This window comes from Petromyzon marinus, chromosome 41 (genome assembly GCF_048934315.1).
Source record: "Petromyzon marinus isolate PM22_M1 ecotype Great Lakes invasive population chromosome 41, UKy_Petmar_22M1.pri1.0, whole genome shotgun sequence".
Classification (NCBI taxonomy): Eukaryota; Metazoa; Chordata; class Hyperoartia; order Petromyzontiformes; family Petromyzontidae; genus Petromyzon; species Petromyzon marinus.
The window spans coordinates 9,152,819-9,177,861 of NC_133707.1; the positions used below are offsets into that span (position 1 = coordinate 9,152,819).

The following is a 25,043-nucleotide window of genomic DNA, read 5'->3' on the forward strand; positions in this document are numbered from 1 at the left end:
GGACTGAGTGTAACCTACACACAGGTCTCCTTGAAACCGAAGGAGGTACAGTCTCCTATTTTGGAGGGACTTACACGTCTACCACTATCCTAGCCTAAGGAGGTACAGCCTCCTATTTTGGCGGGACTTACACATCTACCGCTATCCCAGAGTCCTCCGGCTGGGATCTAGGGGAGGCTATCTGGCCCACCGCTGGCCCGGTGGGTCCTGACCACTGGGTACGCCGAGCCTTAGCCCTCAGAAGGGCTGGAAGGCTGGGTCCAGGGTCCTAGCTATTCTTCAGCCCGGGCTTCGGTCTTTGTGTAGGGAGAGAACTCCCCGTGCTCTGCATGGTCACCCTTCTTATACTCGTTTGTGGCCAGGTGTCACCAATCCCACATTCCCACGTGGAACTGTCTGATTGTTTCTTACCAAACTGTGGCTACGATCCACTTTACCTCGTCTGACCCCAACCGTTATGTACACAGGGGTAACGCTGCACTGCCCCTTTGATACCTGGTGGCAATGCAGGTTACCGAACAGTGCGTAGTTAACACCTCTACACTACTACACACTACTAAACACTACACACTACACTACTATACACTACACATTGGGCTCTATGGAGGCACTACACTATACACTACACATTGGGCTCTATGGAGGCCCATCGTTAAGTGATTAGTCGTTAACAGGGGTGGTCATTAAGAGGGGTTCTACTCTACACTACACTATACACTACTGTACACTACACTAATATACACTACACTACTATACACTACACTACTATTTCCTACACTACACTATACACTGGGCTCTATGGAGGCCCGTCGTTAAGCGATTAGTCGTTAACAGAGGTGGTCGTTAAGGAGGGGTTCTACTCTACACGAAAGCTACCACCAGAAACAACGGAATACACTGCCGTCGATTTGGTAAAAATGGGTAACAAAATTGTGGAGAGTGAGCAGCAGATGGTCTACAAACAGAACACGGTCCCCACGCCGACGGAATGTGGAATTTCCACCGCCGGCTCAGGAAAGGAGAAATGTTGAGAACCAGGGAGGTTATCTTACAAAAGTGACACTACATGTTACTCACGTTTTCATAATTATACAGAATCAAACTCTCTCAACATTTTCATTATTTAAAAAATGTAAGATTTGTTTTCCATACTTTTAAGCACCAACTAAAATATTGCATAATTTCAAATACAGAGCACACAGTAATGTCGAGTTATATTTGCTTTAACACGTCACTTTGTTTGTGTGTGTATAAAACAGGGTAATCACATTTAAAGGTTATATTCAAATTAAGGGGATGGCATTGGTGGTGGCGATTTGCCAGCATAACAATCAATTCACCATCGTCAACATTAAATGTAATGGGGGGGGGGGGGGGGGCATAAAGATGATGTTCAAGATCACAATACGTGTAACGAATCATTTGTGTGAGAATCAACCGCTTTTCCAACCATATACTATACGTCGTACTTAAGAGGGTTCATGTAAAAAAAAATACATCGCCGAAAGTGGCCAACACATTCTCCACACTGTAAAAAAAACAATTAACCCTCGACCCTGGGCCGTGACGGTAAGCCCGATTGCCGTGCCATGTGGCAACATCGTTACTCCCCTAGCTCACTCGCGCTATCCACCAGGAGGGTCTCAACAGCGTCCCTCACCGTCGCTTGAAGAAGTCGGACAGGAAGTCCTTTTGGAGCCCACGTGCGCAACCTTCAACAATACATATTTGAACCCTGGTGATGATGATGATGAGGACGATGATACTTGGTAAGCCAAATGGGAGTTCATAAGATATCAAAAGGAGCAAACACCTTGTGAAAGACCCAACGACGCAGAAGATCCCCGATGTTGATCTGCCACGAAGCTTCTGGGGCCACAACGCCTGAGAACCACATTCACTGCCATTTGGCTGGCCATCGAACAAAGATGGTCGCTTTCAGATGCGCTTCTGCGACCGCCTGGAACGCTCTTCCTTCTGATATTAGGAAACCACTGGAGGTCCACACTTTTAAATCATCAAGATTGAAAACTAATTTCTTTAGAACTGCTTTGTGTGTTTAGTTTTTTGTCCTTCCCCACACCTCTGATTAGCATTGTTGGCTACGTGCAGTGCGAAAGAAGCTCAACATACGTACATATAAACCATGGCAGCAGCAGATGCAGATACTCGATGCACAAATGGGAAACTAAAACAATTCTCCGATGTGCGACTGTGGTCACCCGGAACAGACCATGGACCGTACAGAACGACTCAATGCCCCCATTCACAAACACGAAGGAGTGCATCACAGCAGCGATGCACCAATCTGCTCCTCTTGCAATTATTTGGCATCAACCGTCTTCAACGTAAAATTGTAGCCGTTGGTCTGCATCAATATCGGCTGCCATATGGAGGAGAATGCTGAAGAAGGACCACTGCTCGAAACGTTAGCCCTCTTACATAATTTCCTTTTTGCAAGGCAGTGTTCATGATGGAGTCAGAGTTAGTTTTTTTTTCGGTTTGACTCCCCCATGACCCAACCTCAGAGTCCACTCGCATCCTGCCTTTACGGACGCTCGTCTCATCTTGGATTTGTTCTAACTTCCTTCAGATAATCTTTGCCAAAACGGAAGAAACTTCTCACACTGGGGGGGCCACAACGACAAAAAAAAATCCACCCCGCAGTAAACACCGCAGTTTGCGCGTGCACCTTCGAAAACTCGGGACATTGCACGCGCAGAAAGCGAGCAGAACCTTAGGCTGGGCGAGCTTGTGTTTCCATCCCCAGAAACCTCCGCTCTGCAGGGGCTCGTAGCCTCCATCCGTGCAACGTTTTCTTTCGCCAGCTGCCACCGGAATCTTCACGTCAACCCGTCGACGCATCCCAACTCGACGACAGAAACCCTCTTGGCTCTACAGCCTCCACAGAGGTGGTGGCTATGCCCGTGTTCCGCTAGCCAGCACCGTGGAGGCGACGAGGGTTGCTGGATCGCGCCCAAACGTCGCGAAACTCCCTTCGAGTAGGTGTCGAGGGGGAGCCATGCTGGCTTGCCAGGAGAAGGCGACACGGCAAAGTGCCGAATAATATAATCGGGCCTTTCTGTATGGGATCGAGGGTGGGACCCTGCAAAGCATGGGGTTTGTCCGAGTTCTTTAGTTTATTTCCACGTGTATAAAACACCCGTTAAATTGGCCGAAAAATATCTTCATATATAGAGGACTACAAAGCTCAGGCAATTATTTCCGGTGGTTCACCGCCTGGCTGCTGCCTTCCCTCTTGCCTGTGGTGCCCTCAGCGATTGTGAGAGATGCAATTTGCATGAACGACGCTACTATATTAAAGAAAACATTATAATCATAAAATCTCTCATCTCCAAACAACTGGATGATCCACGATGCCACTACCCACATCCGCATATGAGATCGCAGAGCACCCCGATACACACTCTGATCACGTGGGGGCTGGACACGTCATGTCGAGGAATGATGATCAAGTAGCAGCCAAAAGGTTACAACGCGACTTCTTCTTCCTTCGCACGGTCGATGCAGACGCAGAACAACGGCTACAATTGCACATTCAGGTGGCCAAGCTAGATAACCGCGTCAGGAGCAGTGGAGTGTATCGCTGCGATGTCTCCCTTCGTATTTGTTGATCGGGCAACTGTGTTGTTATACGTTGCATGGTTTGTTCTGAATGACCACAGTCGCACACTGGAGAGTTTTTAATTTTCCATTTGTGCATCAGGTATCCGCATCGGCCATGGTTTGTGCAGTGGATGCGGTTTAGAAGATGTCAGCCGCAGCGATTGAGCGATGAAATCAGCTTCACGTGCAGCGGCTACAAGAATCGTTGCACCATGAGACCATAAAAGAGAGCACTGGGCTTGTGGATGCCTTCATCCAGCTGTGCATAGGTAATAGCTGATCATGATGATGATGATGAAAGAACCCTTTAGTAATTCAATAACAATGTCCAGCAGATAGATGTTTTTTTGCATCGCGAGCCTGAGAGATGGCCGATGGATGCCTTAATCCAGCAGTGAATATACTACGGCTGATGATGATGACAGTGATGATGAAATATCCCAAGAGTAATTCAATGACATTAAAAAAACTATTATGCGACTTATAATAATATCATTAATAGCTAGGCAGCCACGCCAGGAATGAGAGAATTGGTCCTGCTGGGTTGCTGCCACTGGCGTGTGTGCGTGTCACGGTTGGTGTCCCACCTGTTTCCTGTTAGGGGCATGACCACAGTCCCATGGGTGGAGAAAACAATGAAGGACATCCTCAGCTGGGGGCTGCAGAAACAAGCAGACAAATTCTGGTCATTGACAACTTTCATTCTCACGCAGAGGGGGGGGGTGCAGGTGGGAGGGAGAGGAAACAGCGCATTAACATTCCTGCATATGTGACATATTACACGAGCATTTCAATCTTCGCAATATTCATTCATTGAACAGAAAGGGAAATTTGTTAAATAATTAAATGTTGCCACTGATGTTATCGAACTCAGGTTGCTGACTTCGTAGTGCAGGGTGCCGCGGTGGCGAGATGTTTTCTCCCGCGCCTGGTATGCAGGAGGTCGTGGGTTCGATCCAAACCTGACACCTGTACATTTGGAGTTTGCATGCCTCTCTCCCTGTGGTCGCGTGGATTTTTCTCCGGGTCCTCCAGTTTTTCCCCCTCCACATTTAGAAGAATGTGTTTAGAGCATTTATTTGCCTGCTATACATTTCCACATCGTAAGCCACTTCCTTGAGCTATTATTTGTGGTCAGGGCACTTCTGAAAAAAAAGGAGCTGTATAGTTCAGTGGGCCTTACCTGGTAAAATAAATACATGGTTTAGTGTAAATAGTTTTGGCATTGCACCAACCACTGTGCCACCACTCACCACTTTAAAAAAGACAATACGGGAACCATACTGTACAAATAATTAATTGGACGATAAGGCTCCTAAAGGAGGCCAGTGGAAGTGCAGTGGTCAGGGCACGGAGCTACAGACCTGACGAGCCGAGTGCGATTCCCAGTCATGGCCCACATCGTGGTGAAGTATGGTCTAACAACCCCCTCAGAGAATGGCAAGAGTAATATGTTTTAAGTATCAAGAACGTGTACATTTTCAGACGTGTCTCCTTGTTAATGACGTAAAATTTCCTATCACCCATATAATTTATATTCAGTACATACATTGCGAAGCAGTTCATCATACACATGAATGTTTATGGGTGAATAAGCAAGCACACCGGCACAATAAAGACATGCTTGTGAAATAACTACACGTGTGTTTTTTTTCCAGCATGTTCTAAATTTGAAATAAATAAAAAGTCCACCGAAAAAGCTGCAAGGGTGAGTGTAATGCAGTGGTCGATGAACCCAGTGACCTCAGATTGATTCCAGGCCACAAATAACATCAGTGACCAGTGATGTTAATACCCGTCCTGTGCCTCCAACTAGATAGACTCGGCCTTAAATGGCTCTCTCACATTGGGGTATGAGCATGAGCACTGGGAAGACAAAAGTGGCCAGGTGTGTTGCTGGCTATACCAGTAACATCGCCCTCTTAGCATGCCTCAATACTGTAGGCGTTCGCGACCAGCACTTGTCCCCACGTTATATACAAAACTAAACGATGGGGGGGAAGATTGTATCTTTTGATGGTGTATGTGTGGGAGTGTGTGCGTTTCAGAGCCAACACATACAGAAGTAGGTCATTAAATAGTACAATACACTCCCTAAAACAATAAATCTAATTTATGTGCCACGTTCACTGCGCGTACATGCCCTGGTTTATTTGAAACGAGATTTTATTTTTTGTAAACACAATAGACTTGGCAATGCTACGATTTCAGAAGATGACAATAAAAATAGGGTCCCCCCTCCTGATCGCCCGGTTCGAGTGATTTCCGCTAATGGCCTGCTGCCCCTATTCATGCCCCAAATTTATCATCCACCAATTTTAATATCCCAAAGTGCACCGCCTCTTGCAATGGATCGGCGGGCGTAGATGTTTACGCAGAGTGCAGGAACGCCGCTCGTTCCCTACCCCAAAGTCATTGCGGAGAAATTTCATTTGCAGGCGGCCTCATTAGTCAACAACAAAGCCAAGGTGTGCGGAGTTAAAAATATAAAATTTACTTGCGTTATTTTAATTTTGGATATCTGCTGTGGAATAGTTTCCACAACACTAAATTGTGGAAATTCTCAGCCGCTGCCTTGAATTTACGTCCATCCCTGCCAAGGCCTGTGCTCACCAGACGCGAGCACCGTTCATAATTTGCATTCGTTACCAATAAACACATCTGGCACATCGTCAGCCGTGGTGAATCCACTGCTGCATGAAGGCCTCCTTCCCATAGCGGCCACCGCGGCTGCTGCCACCTATCGCGATCCTGCAACGTAATAATCCACACCCAGAACCTGCACATGAAGCAATGTCACCGCTCCATCTTTCTCAGAGGACGTACAGCGAGGGTGTGTTCCATTCTTTGGCTGCCACTCCATTATTATTATCATCCCTTCTTAGTGACGTGTCCCTGCTGCCAAATCACCAGTCTATGCACTTATACATAGCGATGGACAGTTCCATGACGAATCCTGTTCAAGCCCAGTGATTATTAGCATCTGCTGCCCCGTCACCATCCCAAGTTGTGAGATCTCGAGCTGTTGGAGACTGGGGGTTGTGGTCGTGGTACACCGAGGGGGATTGAATATCAAGATGCCGTGACCATTCTTGTACATATTCGGCCGGCCATAGGGATGGCAATGCCATTTGCAGGCAAATTCAAGACGGTTTACATCAACAATCTAAGTCAGCAGGTAGCTTATTTAAAAGTAATTCTAAGCAATAGATGCAAATTCCTCGCAGCACGAACGGACGACATGGATGTCACCACTTAATATTATGTGCCACGTATTAAATTGAGTGTGAAAACATACAAAGCAATTCATGCAAATAAGTATGAAGCAATGTTCATGGTAATACTATTGCTCAAAACTATACAAATGAGCCAGAGCAAATGGAGAAACAAATCCAAGGGACTGATTGCTGCCACTCTCGGCTCTTGCGAGTTCTTGGCCGTCACAACGCTGTGTGGCAGAAAGGGCCCAAGACTTTGGGTGTCATCTTGGTAAGCAAAGCATGCTGGGATTCCTCAAGTGTTATGCTATTGTTGACGCCATTTCGGCATACGTATCATTAGTCTGCAAGTCGATGCATGCAGCGCAGCAATCTTGAGAAGCAAGATAAGCGGTACAAAGTTCAGTATCATGCAAACAACTCAACTCACAGTCAGCGTCCCCCTGTTTCAGCTACGAGCCACTGGTGGAAATTCCACATTCCTATGTAGGAAATGAGTCTGCCCTTAGGACAACCAAGACTGACGTCTCACACAATGTGGTCATTGATTTTTTTTCCAACCCAGGATGGGTGATGGGGTTGAATCAATATCAAACAGAATCTAGATGAACTTATTCTTAGCTCTTTCGGGAAAGTCACGTTGAAGGGAAACAATAAAATAATAAAATATATATAAAACAATAATATATTTTATTATTTTATTGTTTCCCTTCAACGTTGCTTTACCGAAAGAGCTAATAATATGAATTACTGCAGTCACGAAAGCTTTAAATCAAAATCTAGATGAACTTGTTCATAATTGAACAATGATAGAGAGTGTCTAGATGGATAGTAACTGGCTGGTCAGTATGGTCAATATAAAATAATATTGCTTTTTCACAAAACGCCAAGAGCATTAAAAAACTTAAGAAAAAACAATAATGATTGAAAGAGCTGTCTCAGCCAGCTTGATCCCAGTCGCGGCGGCGCTATGAAGACAAAGAATTCAAAAAATCCGGAGTACATTCGAGAGCTGTGTTGTTTCTGTCCAAACACGCTTCCACATTTCTCTCCCGTTTGTCGAGTACTGTACAAAGTTAAAAAGAAAGATCCTTTTCGTATCGACAGAGCACGGTTACAAACCGAGGACTTAAAAAATACGTACCGTCGCATATCTGACCGTCGCATATCCACTCTGACCAATTTGCCGCCCACACCCAGTGGCAGTGCTTCTGCACAGCTGTGTAACTGTAATTTTTTTGTAATGCTCACGTATCCGCCCCTTGCAACACACTTTTGCTTTTACCTCAATCCTCGGTGAGGCTGACGTGCGATGTTGCACTGTGCGCATCAGTAAAGACATTTCTTATACGACCCCTCGAATGGATTCACGGTGATGTTTGCCTGCCTCCTTTCACAGGTGTGAATGTTTGAAACGTTACGAGAAAATTAAGCTCCCACATCCCCACGTTTCACTTGGTGGACAATTTAAATCGAGTTCAGCTCCCGCATCCCCACGTTTCACTTGGTGGACAATTTAAATCGGTAGACGGTTTTCCTGAGCTTGTTTAAATGACATGTGATGGCAAGTGCATGATTGTATTCCATTTCAAAGGAAACATGATACCCACAAAGACATCAGCATGCCTATACTGTATCTTTGGAACAAATCTGCATTTCATCAGCGCCCCACCCATGTGTTTTTTTTCTTCAGAATACTCGGTCATGATGGTAAAACCATAATATACTTTCTAAAAACCCATACTGTTTGTGGCATTCGAGATACGAAGTTAAATGTCCAAGATGACAACCCAATGCACAAAAATCTTCTTTAGTTGTATTTACCGAGTGGTGAAATAGTGGCAAGTAAAAAGGGGCTAAACATTTTGGTGAACTGGACTGAAAGGTGCACTTCGTGCGAGCAACAAAGCTCTCCGAGGTGTTTTGGCGTTGTATTCAGTGTTGTTCGGCACGATGTCGGACGTTTTCACTTCATGTGCTGGAAGCTACTTCAGAAACAGTCAAATCTGGTCAGGTGACACCGATTTAAAGTGCTTTACTCACAACTGGATGGTGACGAGCTCAAACCCCGGAAGGCAGTCACCTCAGTCATCCCACTCAATATTAATCAAGTGGTCATCGTGTGGATGCTACAAGCCCTGCCATATCAATGTAAAACTTCCACGACATGTAACGTGAAGGCAGTGCAAATGAGCAATACAAAAAAAAAATGGTCACTTGAGCAGGGTAGACCGTTTGACTTTTGGATTTTGAAGTAAAGAAAACAAGTGATATGGTGCAGCCCTGCATTCGCCTGCTTACGCCACTACCGGCGAAAGGGTCTCCCCGCTAGAGCTCTAGAGGGACCCACTCATCCACACTGATCAGAAGTCTTGATAGAGGTGAGATTAGCCACACCTTACCCCACCATATAAACCCTGCTGATTAACTGTGGTTAAACCCATGTTATACTCTTTGGTGACTTTACCGAATAGAACCAAAGAGTATGGATGGATCCTTGCAGTCACGAAAGCTTTAAATCTAGAACCCATGTTATACTGCTGGGCGGTGGGACACTGCTACAACTTTCAGCTGCCATGCTGGGAATTGGAAACTGAACTCGGGATTGCAAGTCCTGTGTGCTAGCCAGAACACCGCAGAAGTACCAGTGAACACAATATTTCACAGCAACAGTATAAAAAAAAAAAAAGGTACATACCTTACAAATTTCTCTGCCAATTTTTCCACAAAGTGGTAGATGTCACCCCAGTGGTGTTGAATGCTCCCAGACCTTGCAGTGAAACACACGCACACGTCAACACATCACGTTATTAAGTCTGTAAAACGTAAGTAAAATCTAATATGCAGTTATCATTTCAGCAATAACAGTCACGCCACATTTCACATATCAGACGGTTCACATTGCTTGCCCGGACCCATTTTTGCGCAACTTAAAGGAACAATTTGCGTCGCCAATTATTATGTTGTTGTTGTTGTCGTTGCGAATTATATACATCTTCATTGGTCTAGAACCCTCCTTTATCGTAAAGGAGTCGGTCCTTGCCCGTACGATTGGCAGTTCACCGGCACGGATTCAAGCAAGCCCAACAGTTGAAATATTGCGCTTGGCTACGTAATCCATAACAGGTTTTTTTGTTTGGGTTAGATTGCGTAAGTATGTGTCGAAACCCTCCACCACCCGACACGGCCAATCAGTAAGGGATTTGTCACTTAAACAAAACACCAAATAGTTACTACTTCAGCCCACGTGACAAATCCTATACTGATTGGCTGTGTCGGATGGTGGAGGGTTTCAACATTTATATTTACGCGATTTAACCCAAAAACCTCTATGGATAACATTGGTCGCGAAAGCCTACGTGTTAAAATGTTTCATATACAAAGGGGCCGGATGTGTAATTTTCACAGTTGAGTGAAGTGGCTTTGTAAAGTGGGTCATTTTTTTAAATTAATATTTCATTCGATGCAAAAAAATGCAAAGCATGGAAAGTTCTTTAAAATACAGTATTAAATATTCAAAGGCATATTTGGCTACCTGCCTAAAATCCATTGAATGTTTTTCCTTATGCGTTCATCGGTGGTGCAGTGCCACGACCTCTGAATTTACTTTAAGCTTCATTACAGTATATAATAATTTGACCTTCAAATATCCATGTAATTCCAACTGCTAAGAATGAGATTCACTGAATGATGTTTAAACGTTCACCGCGTCGGTTTTAATTGTTTTTTGTGTTTAGTTTGTTGTCCTTCCCCCGCACCTTCAATGAGCAAGGTTGGCTACGTACGGTGCGAAAGAAGTTCAACATATTTTAACAGTTGTGTTGCTGTATAGGTCTCCAAGGTGTTTTTCAGATTGTACTGCATTACACCTTCGGAGAGCTATGCTTAAGAATTGACTTTAATCCTCACTTGCAAATTATTTACGTTATGCAAAAAACGTTTCTAAAAGAAGATACTTAATATGAAGAAAGTAACCATGTAAAGATTACTGTATCTCATTCGAAAAAAAAGTAACAATGAAAAATGTAAGAATGCAAACAAAAATAGCTTTAATTAATTTACAATTATATTTATCGACTTAATAAAGAATGATTCATGAGTGACAGTTGAGAGGGAAATTATCATTTAAAGATAAAACTGGTCATGGCAATGATCAGTAAGGCAAAATCATTTACAAATAATTAACTTTATATTTTTCGTATTAATTTGCATAATAAGGTCACCAAGAGCTCCATCCTGTATTAATTCCATCAATGACTGAAACTCCAATGGGAGGAAAGAAGCCACAAGAGAAATAAATATCATCAGACTTCTTGAATCAATGCGATGTCCTGCCAGCGGAAAAATGGGTTTGAACGATTAAGGAAAGCGTTACGATTCAATCTTTCATGAATTACATTTCGAGTGTCTCATTGCTCTAAAAGTGCCATCGCTGCCGAAATGAAAACCATGCAGCCTCGCCGCAAGTCGTCAAACGGTTCCAACTTTTACGATGACATTTCGGTTTTGTTGAATTACATCACCGAAAAGAATCAGAGCAAGCGCTGTGCCATTTTGCACAGGCAGGGCCAGTACTGCCAAACCACATTTTACTTGTGCCTTATTACAAATCAGTCTGGCAATATCTGATAATCAACAGAAACACTTGGGTATTAAGTTACTGAGTATACGTTACATAGGAAATGTAACGTTGCATTTATCTGAAGATAAAAACATATTATACCACTCTATTATTACTTAGCAGGCTTTACCTGCTTAGCTTCTCAGATTCAACAAACCCGATTTGGTTGCAAGCTAAACTGAGGCACTGTATTCAAATATTCACAACATTCCTTGTACAGTATACCTTTTTTTTTCTTAATTTGAAACAAAAGCATCCGTGCATTGCGCAAGTAGCAAATCGAAAATCCACTGCTGGATGAGGGCTTGCATGTCCAAGACACAAGCACCCAAAGACTTGGACGAGGCAGCCAACACAAAACTGGGTCAAAACATTTGCGAGTACACAACCACGTGGGGATCGTGGGGGGTAATTGACCACACTTCACCACACTGGTTAGTGCATGCTGGTGAAGGAAGGGGAGCTTAGGCACGGGAGCTCATAAGCAGAGTACTGTACAACAATGGACTTTTGTTGCACTGCTGTTTCCCGTCCACCACAATCAACGCAGCAGCCTATGAGCAGCCAAGCTGGTTGCCCATCCAAGCACTATCCAGGCTCAACTCTGCTTAGCTTCCCAGATCTGACGGATGATGTCACATATATGGTTGAAATTGACACGTACATTTAAAAAAATAATCTCGTAATACGCAACCACATTAATGACCACCACTGTGACAATAACAATACTAATGCATGATAATAAGTTTTCCCCTTTTTTCTGGCAACAAAACAGGTGTTAGATGATTAAAACACCAAACTAAAACCTTTTACAAGGAATCATGTCTGCATTAACCACAATGCTTGTGGTCAGAATGCAAACAAAAACACTCTGATAATATATGCATTATGAGACCTCCTTTGCCAGTAACAAGATCTAGTAATAGGTTTTACCCTTTTAACTTACAATATATGCATTGTCCTTGAAACTGATTGGTCCACACCAGAGACAGCTTTCTTTTGAGCCTCGTCTCAAACGGTGTTAGACCAGAAGACACCAAAAGGTGAACTTATCATATTTTGGTACTGGCAAAGCAGATCCCATGATGTAATAATGTAGTTTACAGCAATATGACGATAACTTGATCCCAAGCATAGGAATGTGGAAACTCCACCACTACCACCCAATCCATTGGCTTGACTCAGTATAGTCAAGCCTCGCTGAACGCCCCAGCGCAACATCTCCAGCGTCCCGTTAACGCTGGCGAGAAGCGAGCCACCTCGCCTGGTACACAGGAGCTTGTGGGTTCGATCCCGACCCATGGATTGGTTTGTTTTTCTCGGGGCACTCCGGTTTTTGCCTCCACGTTGAGACTCAACACGCGTTTAAGAGTTGTTTTGGGCTGCTCTAAATGTCCACGTAATAAGCCACTTTGTTGAGCTATCTATCATTTGTGGCCAGGACGCTTGTGAAAAAAACCCCAACAGTACATAGCTCGGTAGGCCTTGATACCTGGTAACATGAAATTAGTTTAGTTTGGTTTTAACCACCGAGACCCGGTGAATATGTCCCGCGTATTGAAAACAACAAAGAGCAGCAGCAGGATGAATAATAGGGCAGCTATCCTGCGAATCACCACCATCAAGAGACAAAGATCCCCCGTATAGCTAACAGACTGTTGGGGGCAAGTGCTGATAGCCAGCACATGTGAAGGCCGGGACGGCGCACGACTGGGGGTGGTGTGACCAGAACCACGCCCGGCCGCCTTTGTCTCCCCAGTTCTGAAGTTTACACACCGCACCAACTCATTTAAAGCAGAGTCGAGCGCGATCGGTTCAAATAACCACCGTATATCGACGATGGCCGTGTGTGGGAACGAACTCTACTCGTCGGGTTCGTAACGCAGCGCGCTCACCACTAGCGCCACCGCTCCCCCACCCCCCCACCACCACCACCATCATCATCAATCCTTACTTGTCCAAGACGAGGTAGAGATCGAAAGCTCCCTGACACTGGCTCCCGCCTCGGCCCGTCGGTCCCGCTGTCGACGTTTCCGCCCGGGCAGCGCTCACCACTGCGGTCATCATCATCACCATCACGGCCACCACCACCACCACCTTCATCATCCTCCTCCTCCCCGTAGTGCTCATGTTGCCACGACGCAGCTCTGCAGAGGACGCCCGCTCGAGTCCAGCGCACTGCGAGCACAGCTGCAGGTCATAGTCTAGGCGCGCGGCATGCTGCAAAACTCCGCGGTCGTTTTCCGATTCCCGACCTTGCTTGCTTGCTTGCTGCTGCTGTTGTTGTTTTCCTGGTCTTCCCTTTGTGCCTCGCTCGCTTGCACGCACGCACGTCAAGTTTCCGAATTCCGTTACCAATGTCGTCGTCGTCGTTGTCACCCTATTGTGTTGCTCCTTGTACAGACATCTGGATGTTGTATTGTAGTGTAAGTGTCCGTTGAATGTATAGACGGATATATGATTTAATTTTTTGGGGGGGGGAGGGAGGGAGGAGGAGGAGGAGGGAAGTGCTTAGGAATTAACAATGATGAATCGAAAGGAGCTCTGCATCACCACCCCTCCCCCTTACACACTCTCTCTCTCTCTTCCATCCACTGCTGGAAGTGGAGAGAGGAGGAGGATGGGGGGGGGGCTGAACTCCCATTGAGAGGGAGGAGACGGGAGGGCGAGACGAGGCACGTGACCACTCTTCCTCATCACTCCATGTCCCTGCCACCACCACCACCCAGCTTACTACAACCAACAACAACCAGCTTCCTACAACCAGCACCACCACCACCCAGCTTACTACAACCAACAACAACAACCAGCTTGCTACAATCAACAACAACAACCAACTTGCTACAACCAGCACCAGCAACAACCAGCTTGCTACAACCAACAACAACAACAGCTTGCTACAACCAACAACAACAACCAGCTTACTACAACCAACAACAACAACAACCAGCTTACTACAACCAGCACCAGCAACAACCAGCTTGCTACAACCAACAACAACAACAACCAGCTTGCTACAACCAACAACAACAACCAGCTTGCTACAATCAACAACAACAACCAGCTTGCTACAACCAACAACAACAACAACCAGCTTGCTACAACCAATAACAACAACCAACTTGCTACAACCAGCACCAGCAACAACCAGCTTGCTACAACCAACAACAACAACCAGCTTGCTACAACCAACAACAACAACAACCAGCTTGCTACAACCAACAACAACAACCAGCTTGCTACAATCAACAACAACAACAACCAGCTTGCTACAACCAACAACAACAACCAACTTGCTACAACCAGCACCAGCAACAACCAGCTTGCTACAACCAACAACAACAACAACCAGCTTGCTACAATCAACAACAACAACAACCAGCTTGCTACAACCAACAACAACAACCAGCTTGCTACAACCAGCACCAACAACAACCAGCTTGCTACAACCAACAACAACAACCAGCTTCCTACAACCAGCACCACCACCACCCAGCTTACTACAACCAACAACAACAACCAGCTTCCTACAACCAGCACCACCACCACCACCCAGCTTACTACAACCAACAACAACAACAACCAGCTTCCTACAACCAGCACCACCACCACCCAGCTTGCTACAACCAACAACAACAACCAGCTTGCTACAACCAGCCCCAACAACAACCAGCTTGCTACAACCAACAACAACAACCAGCTTGCTACAACCAGCAACAACAACCAGCTTGCTACAACCAGCACCACCACCACCCAGCTTGCTACAACCAACAACAACAACCAGCTTGCTACAACCAGCCCCAACAACAACCAGCTTGCTACAACCAGCCCCAACAACAACCAGCTTGCTACAACCAACAACAACAACCAGCTTGCTACAACCAGCACCACCACCACCCAGCTTGCTACAACCAACAACAACAACCAGCTTGCTACAACCAGCCCCAACAACAACCAGCTTGCTACAACCAACAACAACAACCAGCTTGCTACAACCAGCACCAGCAACAACCAGCTTGCTACAACCAACAACAACAACAACCAGCTTGCTACAACCAGCACCACCACCACCCAGCTTGCTACAACCAACAACAACAACCAGCTTGCTACAACCAGCCCCAACAACAACCAGCTTGCTACAACCAACAACAACAACCAGCTTGCTACAACCAGCACCACCACCACCCAGCTTGCTACAACCAACAACAACAACCAGCTTGCTACAACCAGCCCCAACAACAACCAGCTTGCTACAACCAACAACAACAACCAGCTTGCTACAACCAGCACCAGCAACAACCAGCTTGCTACAACCAACAACAACAACAACCAGCTTGCTACAACCAGCACCAACAACAACCAGCTTGCTACAACCAACAACAACAACCAGCTTGCTACAACCAGCCCCAACAACAACCAGCTTGCTACAACCAACAACAACAACAACCAGCTTGCTACAACCAGCACCAACAACAACCAGCTTGCTACAACCAACAACAACAACCAACTTGCTACAACCAGCCCCAACAACAACCAGCCACCACCAAAGACCCCCCCCCTCGCCCGCCCCACGTAACAGCCTTGAACAGACTGTTTGGGGCAAGTGCTGTTCGCGAGCACCTATGAATGCCGCCGGCTCGCTGTTGCGAGGTGGGCTGCCACCAGCCGTCATCACAGCCGCACGAAGGCAAAACTTGTGCGTGGGGTGAAATATATTGCGGTTTTAGTCTACAACTGTGATGTGTGTTGTGACCTTGAACAAACAACAACATTGCATCGAAATAAAACAGCATAGCAATGCATTGCACGACGTGCAGCTCATTTATTCATTGCTGGATAAAGGGTATCTTCGCTGATATGGGGGGGGGGGGGGGGGGTCGTGGTTGGTTACTTAGGCCATACTTCACCATGCTGGTGAGTGCGTGGTTGCTGAAGACGCCTGGTAGGTGGGGGGGTTATTGGCAGCTCTTAATTTAATTTCTCGTGAGATGTTCAATTCGCACCCGGCCCAGCCTGACATCGGGTAGAGGCAGGGCGGCTAGATATTTTCCGAAGCTAAGCCCCGGACAGCTCCGGCTAAAATTAATCCCTCGAGGTACATAGTGGTCCAGTTGTCTTGTGACCCCCCCCCCTATTTCATTCTGTAAAACTTGATTACATTTTTAAAGTAAGGTTTATTTAAAACACATGAATATGCAAAGGGAGAAACATTTTTAGGGGTCAATTAATTGGGGGGGGGGGGGGTGTCACAATACATCTGGACCACCCTGTAGTGGTCCAGCCGGACAATTGTTATTGCAGCACTGCCCTCCGCTACACACAACGACAAATTAATCACACAAAAATCAGATCTGTCTTTCCACTTATATACTGTATGTATAATGAACACTCTAAGTTGAATTACGTACGCCGATCGTGAGAGTTTGACCATACTTCACCACTCTGGCCAGTGCGGGTTGGTGAAGTGGGAGGGGCGGGAAGGGGGGGGCAGGCGGCAGGCTCAGAACTTCAGACATCGCTTTTTTTTGCCTGTTCACCACAAATACATGTGGTTAGTACAGACACGATTGCTCGCAAGAGGTTTCAGTTGTGGTGTTTTAACACCTTAACACAATTGTTTTTATTTGCCAGGTAGGGTGAAACCTCTTCTTATACTGTGATACTGGCAAGGGAGGTCCCATGATGTAGCTGCTCCACCCGAGTTCTCAATGCCCTGATAGTGGCATTGTCCTTGTGCTGTTCACCTTTTGGCGTCGTCCTCTGGTCTAACGCCGTTTGAGACGAGGCTCTAAAGAAAGCTGTCTTTCGTGTGGACCAATCCGTTTCAAAGACAATGCATCATCATATACTACCAGAGCATGTTCACCGCAAGTATAGGCGGTTAGTGCAGACACGATTCCTCGCAAAAAGTTTCAGTTTGGTGTTTTAACATCTTAACACAAACTGTTTTTATTGCCATAAAGGGTTAAAAAAAAAACTTCTTATCGCTTTATCGCTGTTGTTGCTGTTGCTGCTGTCCCTGGTAAGGAATTTAACTTAGGCAGGGCCATGTTGATAGCGCCGTGCGCTCGTCACTGCGCCACCGCCTGGCCAGGCTTGCAACAATCGGTGAAAGGTCAATGGTGAATGTGGTTGTACTAAAATGTACTGAATCCCGCCATAGTAACATGGAATTGTCCCACCAGAGGTATGGTTCCCCAAACTCCAGTCTACGCGATCCTCCCCACCACGCTTACGGCTTTCCGCGTTTACCAATTGACTCCCCCCATTCAATTGCAAATTAACTAATCCCACGCTGTACGCGCCCGATGATTGTTAAGTACGTTCCACGTCTGTTCCTTTCACCTGAAGAAGGCCACTTGTGTTGTGGCCGAAACGTCGTGAGAATTTTATTGTTGTTTTATTAATGTATTACTTTATTCTCATTCTACGTGACTTTACCGAAAGAACCAAAGAAGATACGTTCCACGTTACGCGCTAAGCAATTAACATTGTCTGCGTTCACAGGAAGCCGATTCTAATTAATATTTATATATATTTTTAGTAAATGTAAAATCGAAAACGAATCTCTTTGAACAGTTTTGTTGCCCTTGCACCAGCGATTATCACGCTTGGATATACGTACGGTGAGAAAGAAGTTCAACATACGGCACATACACCTGTGTGTGTGTGTGTGCAAGCGTTCATAGCGTGCGTGTACGCGCGTTCCATTCGACACAGACAGCCTTAATTGCTTAGCGCGTCACGTGGAGCGCGTGTTTAGCAATCATCGGGCGCGTGCAGCGTGGGAACGAGTTAAATTGCGTTTGAATGGGGAGTCAATTTTGTGAACGCGGAAATCCGCAGCGGGCAGCGTTGGTGGTGGATTGCGAGGACCGGGGTTTAGGAAGACAGACCTGGCGTAATGGTGTACCGTGCGCAGCCCTACACGGTAACATCTTTCTGTTGCAGCGGGAATAAAAAAGTGCACAACGGGATGACGCCCTCGCGTGTGCGTTTGAGTTATTTTTCCTTCGAGACCACGTGCGCCTGTGGGTGGGGAGCGGCGTTGTGTCGCGCTTATCGCGTCGCGCTCCGAACCTGGCGAGCCCCGGGTTCGTATTCCCGCTAACGGCCAACACCAAGTGACGATTATCGGAGCTGGGTCTGGGCCTCCCCTAGGTCGACTCGGCCTTATGCGTACCTGGTGCGGTGAATTGCATTTGGGACGTCAACAAATAATTCGCCTCGAAACGTTCACGTTGATCTCGCTGGTAAACCGTGCACAGTAACCACCACACAAAGACAAAGACAAAGATGCCCCGTGTAGCCTTCACAGACTGTAGGGGGCAAGTGCTGTTAGCGAGCACCTATGAAGGCCGGCACGGCACACGAGAGGGGTGGGTGGCCAGCACCACGCCCGGCCGCCTTTGTCTCCCCACTCGGCCTTATGCGTACCTGGGGGGCATCTTTGTGTGGTGGTTACTGTGCACGGTTTACCAGCGAGATAAATGTGAACGTTTCGAGGCGAATTATTTGTTGACGTCCCAAATGCAATTCAATGTGCCAGCACCATTGCGTGTACGTTTACCTTTTCATATGAATTCGCTTATTTCGTGAGTTTTATTGTTGGACGTTCCGTCTGTTACTCAACAGCTACGAATAGTGTAACTATTTCCACGTGCACCTTTAAACGCTGCTCAAGTCAACCAGAACCCGGTGACATCCTCCCCATGATGCTCCTTCGTAGCGCTGTATATCCCAACTTGGTCCGGGTCTCTCGCAGTTAAACTCGGCCTAAAACGAGTACCGTCAAGATCAGCACTGTGGGAGACAACGCGGTCAAGGAACCATCCATAAATGACGTCACGCACCTCGGGGAGGGGGGGGGGTCAGAAATTTGTGACGATGTGTGACGAGGGAGGGGGGGGGGGTTGAGAAATGTGACGTCACATCAAAATGCGCAACTTTAAATGAATATAGAATTGTTATAACAACACTAATTGTTATAACAACACTCCTACAACATCAGAGTGCAGCGCCACATTAAATACGCGCTACAATAACAGTTTAAAGCGATTTGAAGCGTGTTTTATTTTCAAAATGGAAATAGGGATTTGGGGAGGGGGGCAGAACTTTGTGACGTCATATTTGACTTTTTGTGACGCCGTGTGACGAGAGGGTGGGGGGTCAAAAATCGTCCAAAATCGCGTGACGTCATTTATGGACGGCCCCCAAGATGTGTGCCTTGCTACTCATCATACCACCTCGACGTGCGGCGTACTGCCTTATAAGATGCTCGCGAACAGCACCTGCCGACACGAGCTGTAAGACTTAACAGGGTATCGTTGTGTGTATGAAACATCATCAAGTGGTACTCATTTTACCGACCTCGTAAATATTATAATGCATGGCGATGCATCGAGTGTGGCCTGGATTTGAACTCACGAAATGAAGATCGGGAGCACTGCTCCTATTAACATCTGAGCTGTATCTCCGGAAAAGAAAGTCAACAGAATGGACAGGGCCCCTTCACAAGAATGCAGAATTTCCACCACTCACTCGACACTATACCAGTGGAAGATGAACGTCACACAAAGGCTTGTTAGAACCAGAGACTGACTTGATACACATTACTTGCATTTCTACTATAATGAGCTAAGGCTTGTTAGAACCAATGTTAATTTAGCTATTTCAATGCTAGTTTTTAAACATCGGTTTACTTACTGTATGATAGTTGGGTAGCGCAGCCCCTTTGGCGTCCATGTACTAGGTGCCTCTGTGGATGTGTAAACTTTAACTTTAACATAGCTATTTCTGTGACCAGTCACAAGCTAATCCCTCAGCTATTTCAATGCTAAATTCTCCTGTTTGATATGTAAACTACTTTGTCAAGGTGCCTCACTTCTCTCACCCAGCTTAAAAAGACGCTACGAATCTTAGCAGCGTTCATTGAAGCTCTGTCGTCCCGACAGTTCTGTTCCTTCACCTGAAAAAGGCTACTTGTGTTGTGGCCGAAACGTCGTGATTTTTGTTGTTTTATTTTTTTACCTACGTGACTTTACCGAATAGAACCAAAGAGTATGGATCCTTGCAGTCACGAAAGCTTCAAATCTAGAATTTTATGGCATAGTTTTGTGCAAGAATCACTGCCATTAATACAGTGCTACAGTGAAATGCAGTGAAGTGTTTGATGACATACTTTCGTGCAAGATTCACTGCCATTAAATTTACACAAGATACAATTACACTCTGCTAATTTTTTTCGTAAATATTAGGACGGGCGAACAAGCTAGTAAACATAAACGCACTACCAATTGTTATCATACAATATAGCAAAAACACACATGTGATGGAATTGTCAAGTGTAGTATGAACATATAATTATTAAAACTATTTTTGAAAAATCTATGCCTCGAGTTTCCTGGCTGGCTGCTCACTGGGCTCGTCTCTTAGGGGCTGCGGGCCGTTGCCACCGAAACTAGCCGGGTAACTGGCTACACGGGATTGTATTTCTTCCGTAAAACAAAAAAAAACGTTGGATTGAGTTGAAACGGCGGAAGAAGAAGTTCAGAAGGCATCGAATATAGATGGCAGCACCGAAGACGTGGGAGTCAAGGAATGCATTTCATTTCAAATTGCTCTAACTTTTAAATGTGTGCTCCTGGTAATGCAAATGTTTCGCCAGAATGTTTGCACCCTATATTTAAAAGAATACATAATATCTTGGCGTGTTATTATTACGTAAAAAAGCATGTTGCTTTTAGTGCTCCGACTACAGGAGGAATGAGAGAAGATGATGAAAATTACAGCTGTCTCTTATTTTCCATTGAAAGGCAAAGGGTTTTCTACTGGCAATAATAACAACAATATCTTACAATTAAAAACAATATTACCGTGGACATCACTGTACAGTCTTTTGTCAATCCATTGCTGGATATCCTCCGGACGTTGTCTCGGACTTGGAGATTGATTGACCATACTTCACCATGCTGGTGGAGAAATCGAGAGGGTTATTTCTGGTTTGCAAATCCAGTTCACCATCCATTACACCACGACAGCGTTCTCGTCAAATGTCTTGTCGAATTTTATTGTGTAAACATAAAAATTAAGTAATATTTGTGATAATAGTATGCATAAATTCCAACTAGCGGCCCCTTCGAATTCAATTCCCACTCACGACCAACACTAGTGACCAATATTTGACCGGGTCCGGGGCTTCCCCTAGGTCCGCTCAGCCTTAAATGAGCACACACGTGGTGCGGGTGGCTACACACCAGCAGGCCGGGCGTGCTGGTGCTGCACCCCCCCCCCTCCCCCCCTCGTCTGCCGAACCGGACTCTGTCGGTCCACGATGGCTGTGCGTATACGTAGAGGGCAAGGGATCCGACAGTGTATGCATGTCTCTGTGTGTGTCTGTGTGTGTGTCTCTGTGTGTGTCTGTGTGTGTCTCTGTGTGTCTGTGTGTGTCTCTGTGTGTGTCTGTGTGTGTCTGTGTGTCTCTGTGTGTCTCTGTGTGTGTCTTTGTGTGTCTCTGTGTGTGTCTGTGTGTGTGTGTGTCTCTGTGTGTGTCTGTGTGTGTCTCTGTGTGTGTCTCTGTGTGTGTCTCTGTGTGTGTCTCTGTGTGTGTCCTCTGCGGGGAGCGGGAGTGTAGCGGTTAGCGCGCTGCGCTACGAACCTGGCGACCCGGGTTCGATTCCTTCTCACGGCCCACACCGGCGACGATTATCCCAACCGGTCCTGGACCTCCCCTAGGTCGACTCAGCCTCAAATAAATACCAGATGCGGTTGTGTAAACATCGCCACCCCTCTCGTGTGCCGTGCCGACCTTCAAAGGTGCTCGCTAACAGCACTTGCCCCAACAGTCTGTTACAGGCTACACGGGGAATCTTTGCCTTTGTCCGCATTGATGTGAATGGAGTCGGGTAACCGGGATGGTTGGGTGTGTGTGTGTGTGTGGAGGGTCACCGACGCTCATCAGCGGCCAGGGGATTACATGCATGGCGCTGCTCGCTGTGAAAGCGCACCCGACATGTATGCAAGCATCGAGCGAGGGGCGCACAAAGCGCGCCTCTCGCTGTGCGGCCACGAACGCCTCGGTCACGCCGAGGCGGACGGACGGCTGCGGACAATGACGCCTCGGCTTCGGGAGCGAAGCCCCCGGACAAAGCTAACGCGACTAATGGTGCGAGCGCTCATCAACGCCCACCGAGCATAAGCTGTGCGTGCGTGTGGGTCTGTCTGTGCGCGCGCGCGCGTGCGTGTGTGTGTGTGTGTGGGGCTGTGTGTATGTGTGTGTAGCGGTTAGTGTAGCGGTCAGCGCCTTGCGCTACCAACCTTGGGTTAACCCGGGCTCGATTCCCTCTCACGGCCAACAACAAGTGACGATGATTTGAACCGCTGCTGGGCCTCCCCTAGGTCGACTCAGCCTCAAATGAGTAACGTGGTGCGGTGTGTAAACATCGTCACTGGAGGAGACAAAGGCGGCCGGGCTTGGTGCTGGCCACCCACCCCCTCGTGTGCCGTGTCGGCCTTCATAGGTGCTCGCTAGCAGCACTTGCCCCAACAGTCTGTTACAGGCTATACGGGGGTCATTTTTCTTTTTGTAGTGCTTAGCGCACTGCCTCTACGAACCTGGCCACCCGAGTTCGATTATATTTAAACCGGTCCTCGGGCATCCCCCCTGGTCGACTCAGCCGTAAACGAGTACCTGGTGAGATGTGCAAACATCAGCACTGGGGAGACAAAGGCGTGCGGGCGTGGTGTCGGCCACACGACACTCTCGTGCCATCATAGGCACTCGCTGAAAGCACTTGTCCCCAACAGCGTGTGTAGGAGGATCTTTCGTCTTTGTGTGTACCTGTAGGTTTGTGTTTGTGTCCGTGTGATTCTGGGTGTATTTTGTATGAAAGTGTGTCCTCGTGTACATATGTTGCGTACCGTTTTATTGTAGTTTTGTATGAGCGTATGTTGTTGTTGTGTATTTTAGTAGCGGAGCGGTGGTGCACCGCTTAGCGCGCTGCAACTTCGAAACCCGGCCACGCAGGTTCGATTCCTGACGATTGTCTGAACCGGACCTGGGCCTCCCCCTGGGTCAACTCAGCATCAAACGAGTACCCGGTGCGGTGTGTAAACATCGCCACTGGGGAGACAAAGGCGGTCGGGCGTGGTGTTGGCCGGGCCGGCCTTCATAGGTGCTACTCGCTAACAGCGCTTGCCCCAACAGTCTGTTACAGGCTACACGGGGGGGTCTTTATGTTCGTAGCGGGTGTGGTAGCGCGGTGGTTATCACATTGCGGCTACGCGATTACGAGACGTTGTGACGATCTCGGCGGCCTCGGTTCAATTCCCAGGCACGGCTAACATCAGTAACGATTTCTCCGAACGGTTCCTTGACCCCCCGTCCACGTTGACTCAGCCTTAATTGTTGACCCATCTTGTTGCGTAACACCTTTGAATTAGACACTCACAACGCATGCACCTCTTCGCCCTCATCGAAGCGATGGACGTTCGCGCGTAGCCCCCTTGTGTGTCAGAGGCAATGTCGTAGCCATGGAGTCAACATTGGGGGGGACCAAATCTTCCAAGGGGTCTGGGGGTCCCAACCCAGAAAAAAAAAATCTAAATTTGAAAATTAATCTCCTGCCGAAAGGATTAAAAAAATTCATGAACACATGGGATTGACTTTTTTTTTTTACAATGTCTCATCGTGTATTGTATTACATTGCTCTGTTTTTTTTACTTTTTTACCATTTCTTGTTTCATTGTATGTAATAGCAGAGATTATGGATTAATAAAGTACGACCATAACCACAATCATATAAACAGAAATCTATGCGTTGATTTATATGAAGAAAAGTCAAGATATTGTGGCCAAGGTTTAGCAAATTATTGTTTTATTTACATAGCATAGCAATTTTTTTATTGCAATATATTGGGGGGGGGGGGCATTTTGAGAATATTTGAATATTGGGGGGGATATATTATAATTACGGCCTTGGTCAGAGGAGTTACTCCGACTCCTCCTTGGGATCAACAACTTCAGCTCGGGGAATAACGCGACGGCTTTATGGCGTGCTCGATCCGCGACTCGGAAAGTTTCGTTTCCAAAATCCATTCACTGCGAGGAAGGCCGCATAATTGATGGAGTTGGGGGAGTGGGGAGCGGGTGAATGATCCAAATTGAGAGGGGGCTTCGATCGGCTGCCAAACGTTTGAATTTTTCATGGGGCTCCGGCAGCAAATTAGGAACAAGAGGCTAAAAGCCATTATCCCCCTCTCCACTCTCCTCCTCCACCCCCTCCACACTTTCCCCCACCCCCCGACCCCAAAAGAAAAACATCTTAAACCCGTTGAGATGCCACTCGGTCTCAAAGAGGCTTATGTCACGCGTATCTGCGCCGTGTCCTTTACCCTCTGTCGCCGAGCTGAAAAGAGGGGGGGGGGGGCGGGGATAGAGAGAGAGGGGGGGGCGAGGGTGCCCCCCCCCCCTCTCTCCGTCCCCTTCTGTGAGTTTTTTTTTTATTTCGCACAAGAGTGGGCCCGCGGTATAGGGCAACAAATCGATGGGCGAGACCCAAAAAAAAATCCCACAAAGC

The 25,043-nt window shown here is 46.8% G+C and overlaps 1 protein-coding gene across 2 annotated transcripts in view; it reads right to left on the bottom strand.

The window, feature by feature from the left end:
- Positions 1-14,064, bottom strand: part of LOC116951016 (anthrax toxin receptor 1-like) — an 89,142-nt gene extending 75,078 nt beyond the window's left edge. The window contains exons 1-3 of one of the 2 annotated variants that reach the window (XM_076073361.1): positions 13,421-14,064; positions 9,544-9,615; positions 4,215-4,286 (exon numbers count right to left, since the gene is read on the bottom strand). In XM_076073361.1, coding sequence (XP_075929476.1) covers positions 4,215-4,286; positions 9,544-9,615; positions 13,421-13,596 — 320 coding nt within the window. In that variant the 5' untranslated portion in view covers positions 13,597-14,064. The remainder of the gene's footprint in view (positions 1-4,214; positions 4,287-9,543; positions 9,616-13,420) is intronic. The other variant, XM_032969285.2, reaches the window with a different exon arrangement.
- Positions 14,065-25,043: the final 10,979 nt, after the last annotated feature.